Source organism: Macrobrachium nipponense, chromosome 45 (genome assembly GCF_015104395.2).
Source record: "Macrobrachium nipponense isolate FS-2020 chromosome 45, ASM1510439v2, whole genome shotgun sequence".
In the NCBI taxonomy this organism is placed as follows: domain Eukaryota; kingdom Metazoa; phylum Arthropoda; class Malacostraca; order Decapoda; family Palaemonidae; genus Macrobrachium; species Macrobrachium nipponense.
Genome location: NC_061105.1, coordinates 226,270 through 238,315, shown reverse-complemented (window position 1 = coordinate 238,315; position 12,046 = coordinate 226,270). Strand labels below are relative to the sequence as shown.

General features: G+C 46.7%; 2 protein-coding genes across 2 annotated transcripts in view; both read right to left on the bottom strand.

Moving 5' to 3' along the window:
* LOC135214251 (alpha-ketoglutarate dehydrogenase component 4-like) overlaps positions 1 to 12,046 on the bottom strand; it is a 381,447-nt gene that overhangs the window by 368,457 nt on the left and 944 nt on the right. The window lies entirely within an intron of this gene.
* Positions 6,968 to 9,262, bottom strand: LOC135214049 (coiled-coil domain-containing protein 18-like). Its single transcript, XM_064248163.1, has one exon. It carries the CDS (start codon positions 9,260 to 9,262, stop codon positions 6,968 to 6,970), a length of 2,295 nt encoding a protein of 764 aa, XP_064104233.1.

The following is a 12,046-nucleotide window of genomic DNA, read 5'->3' as shown; positions in this document are numbered from 1 at the left end:
ACGCCTTACACCCACAGTCATCCACCTGGCCAATACCCACAACCTTACACCCCACAGTCATACCAACCTGGCCTCTACCCACAACCTTACACCCACAGGTTGATCCACTTAGCCTATACCCACAACCTTACACCCACAGTCACCATCCACCTTTGGCTCTACCCACAACCTTACAACCCCACAGTTTATCCACCCCTTGTACCTTAGTTTTTTTTTTTGTTTTATTTGGTTTGTGGTATATCTATGATTTTGGGTTGTTTTTAAAAGATTGTTTTTATTGTTTGGTTGTTAGTATTTGCCCTTTGGTTTGTAGTTAGACTTTTTTTTATGTTGTTTTGTTGTTGTGTGTGTGGTGTGAAAACTTACTTACCCTATTGTGTTTCAGGTCAGTTTTGGGTCCGTTTTGGTGTTTATGTCCTTAGGCCTTCTAAAAAACCCACAATCCTTCAAACAGATAAACCCCACCTTACGGCCACTCCGCCACCTTGGCCTCCTTACCCACAACCTTAACACCCACAGTCATACCACCTGGCCTCCTACCCACAACCTGTAACACCCACAGTCATCCCACCGTGGCCTGATACCCACAACCTTACACCCACTAGTCATCCACCTGGCCTAGCCTTACCCACAACCTTACACCCCACAGTCAATCCCACCTTAGGCTAAATACCCACAAACCTTACAACCCACACGTCATTCCACCATGGCCCAATACCCACCCCCAACCTTACACCCACACCTCCCACCTGGCCGACCTGGAACCCTTACCCTTACCCACCCAACCAGTCATCGACCTGGCCTCTACCCCACCTTAACACCCACATCCACCCCTGAGGCCCAATACCCACAAGCCTTACACCCACAGTCCATCCAACCTGGCCTCTACCCCACAACCTTACACACCCACAGTTAATCCACCATTGCCTCTACCCACAACCTTACACCCACAGGTCAATTCCACCTTGCCTTTTCTAACCCAACAACCCTTACACACCCACCAGTCATCCACCGTTGCCTCTACCCACCAACCTTGACACCCCACAGTCATCCACCTTGGCCTCTACCCTACAACCTTACACCAAACAAGTCATTGCCACTTAGCCTCTAACCACAACCTTGACCACTCACAATCAGCCACCAGGCCAATACCCACAACCTTACCACCCACAGTTCATCCACAACCATTGCTATACCCACAACTCCCCCCCTTCCCACCACACCCCCACAGTCCAATTCCACTTAGCCTCTACCCACAACCCTTACACCACCCCAGAAACCATCTCGGCCTGCTACCCACATTCCTACAACCTTACACCCACCCCAGGTCATCCACCTTGCCCTCTACCCCACAACCTTACACCACACAAGTCATCCACCTTGCCATCTAACCCACAACCTTACACCCACAGTCTCCATCCCTTTAGCCTCTTAACAACCCACAAACCTTACACTCACAGCTCATCCACCTGGCCAATACCCACCCAAAAAACCTTAACACCCACAAGGTCATCCACCTTGCCTCCTTACCCACAACATTTACACCCACAGTCATCCACTTAGCCTCTACCCCACAACCTTACACTCCCAACAAAAAAGTCATCCACCTGGCCTTCTTACCCACAACCTTACAACCCACAGTTGATCCACCTTGGTCCCTCTACCCACCAAAACCTTACACTCCCACAGTTCCATCCACCTTGCCTCTACCCACAACCTTACACACACCCCTGGCAATCCACCTTGCCTCTACCCCCACCAAACCTTACACCCATAGTCAGTCCATCCTTGCCTTCTACCCCACAAACCTTACACCCAAAGTCCATCCACGTTAGCCTCTACCCACCCAACCCTATTACACTCACAGTTCATCCCACCCTGGAACCAAATACCCCACAAACCTTACACCACCAGGTCATCTCCACCTGGTCCAATACCCAAAAAACCTTACACCCACAGTTCATTCCAACCTGGCCTCTACCAACAACCTTACACACAACAGTTATCCACCCCTTAGCCTACTACCCACAAAAACCTTACACCCACAGTTCAGCCACCCTGGCCTCCTACCCACAACCCTTACAAGCTTACAGTCATCCACCTGGTCAGATACCACAACCTATTACACCCACAAGTCATCCACCTGGCCAACTACCCACAACCTTACACCCACAGCCATCCACTTGGTCTCTACCCATCAACCTTCAAACCCAACAGTCATCCACTTAGCCTCTACCACCCCCAACCTTACACCCTCACAGTCATCCACCTGGACAATACCCACAACCTTACAACCCACCACAGGTCATCCAACCTGGCCAATACACCCCCAACCTTTACACCCACAGTTCCATTCCACCCTTGCCTCTACACCCACAACCCTTTACACCCACAGTCAATCCAACCTGGCCAATACCCACAACCTTAAACCCTTACCACCCACGAGTCATCCACCCCTGGTCCTCCTACCAACAAACCTTACCACCCACAAGTCATCACACCCCTGGGGGCCACTATATCCACAACCCTTACACCCACAGTCATCCACCTGGCCAATACCCACCCACAACCTTACACCCACCCCCAGTCATCCACCTGGCCTCTACCCACAACCCTTACACCCACCCCCAGTCATCCACCTGGCCAATACCACCCACAACCTTACAACCAACCACAGTCATCCACCTGGCCAATACCCACACCTAACCTTACCACCCACAGTCATCCAACCTGGCCTCACACCCCACCAAACCTTTACAACCCACAAGTCATCCACCTGGCCAAATAACCACAAACCAACCTTAACACCCCCCCCACCCCAAAGTCATCCACCCCTGGGCCGTACCCCTACCCAACCATAACCACCCCACCCCCCAAGTTCATCCACCTGGCCTATACCCACCAACCCAACACCACCCAAAGTCATCCCACCCCTGGCCGATACCCACAACCGACACTCACAACTCATCCACCTTGCCTTCTACCGCCCACGAACCTTTCACCCACAGGTCATCCACCTTGCCTCCCTACCCACCCAAAACCTTACACTCACAGTGCATCACCCCTGGCCAATACCCACAACCTTACACCAACCAGTCATCCACCTTGCGCTACCCACAACCTTTCACCCACAGTCATCCACCTTGCCTCTACCCACAACCTTACGCCAACAGTCATCCACCTGGCCTCTACTCACAACCTTACACCCACAGTCATCCACCTGGCCTCTACTTGCCTCTACTCACAACCTTACACCAACAGTCCAATCACCTTGCCTCTACCCACAACCTTTCACCCACAGTCATCCACCTTGCCTCTACTCACAACCTTACACCCACAGTCATCCACCTTGGCTCTACCCGCAACCTTACACCCACAGTCATCCACCTTGCCTCTACTCACAACCTTACACCAACAGTCATCCACCTTGCCTCTACCCACAACCTTTCACCCACAGTCATCCACCTTGCCTCTACTCACAACCTTACACCCACAGTCATCCACCTGGCCTCTACCCACAACCTTACACCCACAGTCATCCACCTTGCCTCTACCCACAACCTTTCACCCACAGTCATCCACCTGGCCTATACCCACAACCTTACACCCACAGTCATCCACCTGGCCTCTACCCCAACCTTTCCACCCCACAGTCATCCATCTGGCCTCTCCCACAACCTACATCCACAGTCCCATCCACTTGGCCTCTACTCACAACCTTACCACAGTCATCTGGCCTCTACCCACAGTCTGACACCCATAGTCATCCATCTGGCCTCTACCCACAGCCTGACACCCACAGTCATCCATCTGGCCTCTACCCACAGCCTGACACCCACAGTCATCCATCTGGCCTCTACCCACAGCCTGACACCCACAGTCATCCATCTGGCCTCTACCCACAGCCTGACACCCATCTGGCCTCTACCCACCACCTTACATCCACAGTCATCCACTTGGCCTCTACTCACAACCTTACACCCACAGTCATCCATCTGGCCTCTACCCACAGCCTGACACCCACAGTCATCCATCTGGCCTCTACCCACAGCCTGACACCCACAGTCATCCATCTGGCCTCTACCCACAGCCTGACACCCACAGTCTCCCTCTCTGGCCTCTACCACAGCCTGACACCCACAGTCTCCTCTGGCCTCTACCCACAGCCTGACACCCACGTCATCCATTCTGGCCTCTACCCACAGCTGACACCCACAGTCATCCATCTGGCCTCTACCCACAGCCTGACACCCACAGTCATCCACCTTGCCTCTACCCACAACCTTACACCCACAGTCATCCACTTGGCCTCTACCCACAACCTTACATCCACAGTCATCCACTTGGCCTCTACCCACAACCTTACACCCACAGTCATCCATCTGGCCTCTACCCACAGCCTGACACCCACAGTCATCCATCTGGCCTCTACCCACAGCCTGACACCCACAGTCATCCATCTGGCCTCTACCCACAGCCTGACACCACATCATATCCATCTGCCTCTCCCACAGCCTGACACCCACAGTCATCCATCTGGCCTCTACCCACAACCTTACATCCACAGTCATCCATCTGGCCTCTACCCACAACCTTACACCCACAGTCATCCATCTGGCCTCTACCCACAACCTTACACCCACAGTCATCCACTTGGCCTCTACCCACAACCTTACACCCACAGTCATCCATCTGGCCTCTACCCACAACCTTACATCCACAGCATCCATCTGGCCTCTACTACCCAACCTCCATTCACCCACAGTCATCCATCTGGCCTCTACCCACCAACCTTACATCTACAGTCATCCACTTGGCCTCTACTACAACCTTACACCCACAGTCATACACCTGGCCTCTACACCACAACCTTACACCCACCTGGCCTCTACCCACAACCTTACACCCACAGTCATCCACCTGGCCTCTACCCACAACCTTACACCCACAGTCAGCCAACTAGCCTCTACCCACAACCTTACACCCACAGTCATCCACCTGGCCTCCTACCAATTACACTACCACCCATCAGCCACAGTCTCCACCTGGCCTATACCCACAACCTACACCCACATCAACCTGCCTCTACCTACAACCTTTCACCCACAGTCATCCACCGGCTCCTACCAACAACCTTACACCCAAGTCAGTCCCACCTGGCCTCTAACCTTACAACCTTAACAACCCACAAGTCATACCACCTGGCCTTACCACAACCTACACCCACAGTCATCCCACCTGGCAATCCTTTACCCAAAACCTTACACCAAAGTCATCCAACCTTGGCCTCTACCACAAACCTTTACACCCCCTAAACCAGTATTCCAATGTCCTCTACCCACAACCTTACACCCACAGTCATCCACTTGCCCCTCTAACCACAACTTTAGACCCACAGTCATCCACTTGGCCTTTACCTACAACCTTACACCCATAGTCATCCATGTGGCCTCTACCCACAACCTTACACCCACAGTCATCCACCTGTCCTCTAACCACAACCTTACACCCACAGTCATCCATGTGGCCTTTACCCAGAGTCATCCACCTGGCCTCTACCCACAACCTTACACCCACATTCATCCACCTGTCCTCTAACCACAACCTTAGACCCACAGTCATCCACTTTGCCTCTACCCACAACCCCACAACCACAGTCATCCACCTGGCTTCTACCCACAACCTTACACCCAAAGTCATCCACCTGGATTCTACCCACAACCTTACACCCACAGTCATCCACCTGGCTTCTACCCACAACCTTACACCTACAGTCATCCACCTGGCCTCTACCTACAACCTTACACCCATAGTCATTCATGTGGCCTCTACCTGCAACCTTACACCCACAGCCATGCACCTTTCCTCTACCCACAACCTTACACCAACACTCATGCACATGGCCTCTTCTCATAACTTACACCTACAGTCATCCACTTGGCCTCTACTCACAACTTTACACCCACAGTCATCTCCCCCAAAAACTAATCTATAACCCTCTAACCCCAGCACTCGCATCGACAGCCCTTGGCATACAATCTTAAACCCCCGACTCTTCTTTCACAACTTACACCTACAACCTCTACCTTCAACTTTGCACACACAACCTTACTGTCAAAACCATATACCTTCAACAGCCCTCCACCTACACCCACTACCCACAGCTAGTTTGAGATGCGTCTTTATAAACTCAGTTAAAGGCTACAGTTAGAGTTACTCGTAGTATTTGGCCCAGAGTCTTCAAAGCAATCCACCTAACATTTACCTTTTATTCATTGGAATTTATTCTTAGAAATGTATCAGATCAATATCAAACAATAGAAAGTGAATGCTAGGTGCAAAGCACTGTAGACTTTAGGCCAAATCCTACAGTAACTATAAGTGTAGCATTTAACAAAGTTTTTATAAAATGTATCTCATGGTTTTAAAGGGAGATTTTTATGCTTCTGGTTTTACTTTACAAATATCATTCTCTCTCTCTCTCTCTCTCTCTCTCTCTCTCTCTCTCTCTCTCTCTCTCTCTCGTTGTTTCTGGCAAGACATTTTACGGACGATGCCAACCCTCCCTATTTTTCCGGGCTTGGGACGGCACTGAATTGGGCTGGTGGGCAAGCCAGTCCAATTCAGTGGCTAGGTTAAAATGTGTTTTCCCACAGCAGGAAAATTAATCAGCCATCCAGTCAGACTCAGTTACTGAGCCTGTCCTGACTGGGACCAAAGGGCAAACATGAATGGGTCACAGAAAGACCCAATGACCGTGGGATTGAACGCGCACCCAAAGCAACATAAGAGCCACCACCATGAACACCTTCGGGGGGGAGGGGGAGCCGTGGGGGGACGGCTTTCGAAGGTGGGGGAATCATGGGGTTCCGTCCGATGCTGCTGAAGATGTGCGCTCAGTCCCATGGTCGTCGAGTCAGTCCGTGACTCACTCATGTAAGCCTTTTAGGTGGGTGTTGCAGCTGGCTTAGTCCTCGTTTTCCTTACGAATCTCGGCTCTGAGGGGCTCAGTCTTACAGATCTCATCTTTCACTGCTTTGATGACAAGTTTTGTCATCGTTTTTTCCGTTGGAAATCTCACAGTTCTCGTCAGAATCTCCACGAGAGTTCCGTCAACGTCTGAGTTAGGACGTCCCCACGTTTTCAACCGTTTCGTGGCTAGTTGCCCGGTCCTCTCTTGCTGGGCATCGCAGTATTTCCTGTGTTGTTTCTCCTTCCTCAGCCACAGGTCCTCATCTTGCTTCTCCTTTTCATTGATGCTGTCCAGAGTTTCAGTTCCATGTTGCAGTGCAATGTGCTGCAGATGGAAGTTCCTCTGAGCTGTCCCATGGAGAAGCGTCATTAGCATGTATTTGTCCTGTTCCCTCAGAGCCTCTTCCTGTCTCCTTTGGCGCTCCAGGAGACGCTGTTGTTCCTTTATCATCTTTTCCTCTTGTATCCTCCAATTTTCCTTCAGATCTTCACATTCCGTTCTAAGTTGCTGGAGCTCTTTCTCACCTTCCTGCAGTTTGTTCCCTATCTCCTTCCTCTGTTCTTGATGGTTTTTTTCATCTTTCTTCAGCTTCTCTACTTCTTTTTCCCTTTCCTGTAACATTTGCTGCCAGTTTACATTTTCCCGCTGTTCTTTAATCAGAAGATTGACAGCATTTTCTAATCTGTCTTCCAACTCTAGCTTTTCAGCTCTGAGTTGTTCCTCTTTGTCTAAGAGATCTCTCAACTGGTCCTCCATTTTTTGGATCTCTTCATCAAAATCGTTTGCGAGTTTTGTCGCCTTCTGGCCTGCCTCCTCCAGCAAGCTGTCCAGTTCCTTGCCGTGGCTGAGAGCAACGCCTAGTTTCTCTACAAGTTCTTCTTTTTCACATATCAATTTCTTCTCCATGTTTAGGAGGTTTTCAATTTGGAGGTCCCTGTTATTGAGCTCTACTTTGAAGGTTCTCAGGGAAGTCGCCATCTCATTTCCTCTCTTCTTTTCTTCTTTCAGCAAGTTTTCCATCTCCTTCCCATGATGGAGAGCATCCTGGAGATTTCTGCTCCTCTGTTTCTCCTTCCTTAAAGACTTCACAAGTGAATTTACTATCAGGTGGGTTTTGTTTACCTCATCCTGAAGCGTGGCGTTCTCTCCTCCTAGTTCTGCGACCCAGGTCTTCATAACCTGGGCTTCTCCAGCCAGAACTTTGGTCAACTTCTTCTCATTGTTTAACTCTTTCTGCAGCGAAGTAACTTCTGCTGCTTTTGCTGCTAACTCTTCTTTGCACTTTTCATTCTCTCCTCCTAGTTCTGCGACCCAGTTCCTCATCACTTGTAGTTCTTGTGCCATAATCTCAGTTTTCGCTCTTTCCGCATTTAGAGTTTCTGATGCAGAGACCAACTGAGATTCCTTTTCACGCAAAACTGATTCTAGGAACTGAACTTGATCTTCTAGTACCAAATTCATATGGGTCTCGTCTGCCAGGTTTTTCTCAAGCTCACAATTTTTATCTTTTAGGTCAGCTGCTACCTCCCTAAGTGTAGAGTTTTCAGATTCAGTGAGCTCGAGTTTTCCTTGGACAGCTTCTTGGTTCTCTTGAATGGCCATCAGTTGGTTTTCCAGTTCTTCTACAGTGCCTTCAATGGCCATCATTTGCACTTCCAGAGTCCTCAGTTTCTGTCGGCCGTTCTCAGACTCTCTTGCTTGACTTGCCAGTAATTCTTGCAGATGGTCGACCTTCCTCTCCTTCTGATCTAAGGCTTCCCTGTAGTCTACTACGAGCCTCATCAAATCTTCATTCTCTGCGTCAAGAATTTGATTGAAAGTTTCTATCTTTTCTAGTTTGAGGCTCAATTCAGTTTCTTTCTCTTTAGCGCACTGCAGATCTCTTTCTTTGTCGACCATCTCTTTCTGGAAGAGCCTTTCCATTTCCGTCTCGTCTTCGTCCCTTTTCTTGAGCAAGTATTCAGTCTCCTCTAGTCGTCTCTCCAGAGACACTATTTGCTCCATCAGTTCTTTGTTAAAGTTGTCTGCTTTCTCTCCTCGATCTAGAGCCAGTTCCAGGTCGTGTTGTAGGCGACACTTTTCAGTCAGAACTTGTTCTTTTTGAAGGCAGACGCTCTCGATTTGTCTGCTCATCGCTGCTGCGTCGTCTGCCCTCTTTTCCAGCAAAATATCCTTGCCTTCAAGTTCCCTTTGAATCCGCTCTATCGCCTTTCCTGCTTCCTTCAAGAGCTGTTCCATTCTAGTACCGTTAGCCTGACTCTTTTCCAGGGATTCTTGCAACCTCTGCATTTCTACATCTGGCTGTTCTTGATGTAGTGTGGGCAGGTCTCCTTCTTCCTCGGTGCTTTCCAGTTGTTCAGTTTCCGTGGTCTCTTCCAGTTCCTCATTGCCGTCTTCCAGATCTTCCAGTTCTTGACTGTCTTCCAGTCTAGACACTCTGCTCACATCAGTTTCCAGTTCATCTCACTCGCGTCATATCATTTTCAAGGTGTTCTTCACTCTCATTCATACTGGTTTCATCATCATCCTCACTTTCGCTCATATTCATTTCATTGTCATCCTCAATTTCGCTCATGTCGGTTTCATCGTCATCCTCGCTATCATACTCATCTATACGTTCGCTTTTCATACACACTTCCATTTCATCAGATGTTCTTCCAGACATTCCATACATCCAGCACGCAGCAAGCGCCAAGGCTGCCAACAAGGACAAACCTACAAGAGGTTTGGCGAAGGCAAAAGATGGCGCAGTCAAGCTGCTGTTGGACTGATCGACAACAATTTCTGCTTCAAGAGAATCAACAGCGGCATCAACAAGAGCACCAGGTACTCGGAAACCACTGCTGACAACTCGACAACAACAGAAATGAAACAAGTCGTCCATGATCGTAGCGTACAAGTCGCCGAAAATGAATGCCAGTATCACAAGTAAAATGCAATATAGCTCAAACATGATGAAATGTTGACCTTAGACAGTTTGCTTTCTTTTCAGTGGTCTAGTTTTTAAAACTGACCACCCGGAAACCACACACCGGGATTTCGGAGCCGCTTCTTGAAGATCCAAGGAACGCATTCGGTTGCTCTCGGCTCCGATGGATTCTTCCTTCTTCTTCTTAGCTGCTGGTGTGGTGAGAGAGAGAGTCTCCGGCCGCTCCTGAAGCCGGAGCTGCGGCTTCACTTGTCCTTCAGGAGGAGGAGGAGGTGAGGATCTACGACGCCTCCTCTCGGCCTCAGAGGAATGCTTGGAACGGAAATATTTTTTCTTCACTTCTTAACCTCCCACGAAGTCTTAAGTTTTTCATTTTCCATTTCAGTTTTCAGTCAGTAATAATAATAAAAATATAATCATAGTAATGATAAATTTTATTTCTTCACTTCTTCACCTTCGAAATCATAAGTCCAAATTCATGTAATAATAATAAATAATAATATAATAATAATAATAATAATAATAATAATAATAATAATAATAATGAAATTCTACTTACGATTTAAAACATCACCTACTGGTGTCAGTTGATAATGATAATAGTTATAGTTTTATCATTAGTTTTACACACAGACACACACACACACACACACACACACACACATATATATAAGATATATATATATATATATATATATATATATATATATATATATATGTATATATAGATAACATATATATGATATATATATATATATATAATATATATATTATATATATATATATATATATATATATATATAATATATATATATTATATATATATATATATATATATAATATTATACAATATATATATATATAGATATATATGTAAATATATATGTAATATATATATATAAATATATATATATATATATATATATATATATATATAATATATATATATATATATATATATATATATACGTATATAAATGCTTCCAGGTGATACGGAACTTGACCCTTGAATACAATCCATTGATTTGACAACCTTGGCAGCCAGGCACTTCAGGCTTAGCTTTTTCTGAGTAAAAAGTATGATCTATGCAACATTGCGTCCCCGGGCTTTAGATAGTTACATTCAGCTTACACTCAACAATGATAATAATATCCTATTTCGAATAATAATAATATCCTATTTCGAATATTAACGGTGTAATTCGCATACAGTAACTTATTAAAACACTTTTCAGTTGCAAATGTCCACCCAGATATCCTTTTATTTACATAAAACTTAGACATAGCATCACTATTTAAAGCCCTGGATGCAGTTACCATGCGCGACCACCACAGGCGGATGGACAGATGGAAAAAAACAGAGTATAGAGGCAAGTACATGACTCAGTAGAATTTATCATGTGCGAAATGACTGAAACTTCATACATTATCTTTAATGTCAGAATTTTTTTTTTCCAGAGAGCAATTCCATGCAACTACATAATCACTGAGTTACTTCTCCCTGACCTGGATTGAAATGGAAAAGATGTTTTAAAAAGCACTATACCTCACAATGAACCAAGAAATCTAGTTTTTCAATATAACAAATATGTATATTCTAAAGAATAAACTGTTACTATTGTTGTTAGTACTACCATATCCCTTCCTAATATCTAGAGCCTGAAACAGTTCTCCCATTTAGCGAGAGGATGTCAGCCAAGAACTGGCTAATCTTTTATGTAATTTCTTCCTGTATTGTTTACCATACTGTTGGAGATTGAACCTAAACATGCGCTTATTCTATAAAGTAAACTTGCTAACCGCTGTAACTACGCATGAAACTTACCTGTGGTTGCAGAATCAAATGGTGTAGCTCCCATCTGGTTAACAGTATCCATTCGGTACACCTATAATAATATTCCGCAGCGGCCTAGACTATGGCAGTTGCGGTTTTCTATGCAGTTTTACCTCCTGAACAAGAATTTTAAATAATATTTATTCGGACGACTTTAATTAACCCCCAGGGGCCAGTACTAAATACGGTGAAATACATTGGACGCCCCAATACCTAGTGGATGTCGTATCCGCGGTTACGTTCCTTGAAGTCCGTGCGGAACTATTCTGTAGAATTACCCTCCATTCTCTACCAATGGCCATGAATTATA

What these genes read in the sequence shown, in the direction of transcription:
- LOC135214049 (XM_064248163.1), bottom strand. Translation starts at nt 9,262, where the DNA reads ATGCAGAGGTTGCAAGAATCCCTGGAAAAGAGTCAGGCTAACGGTACT.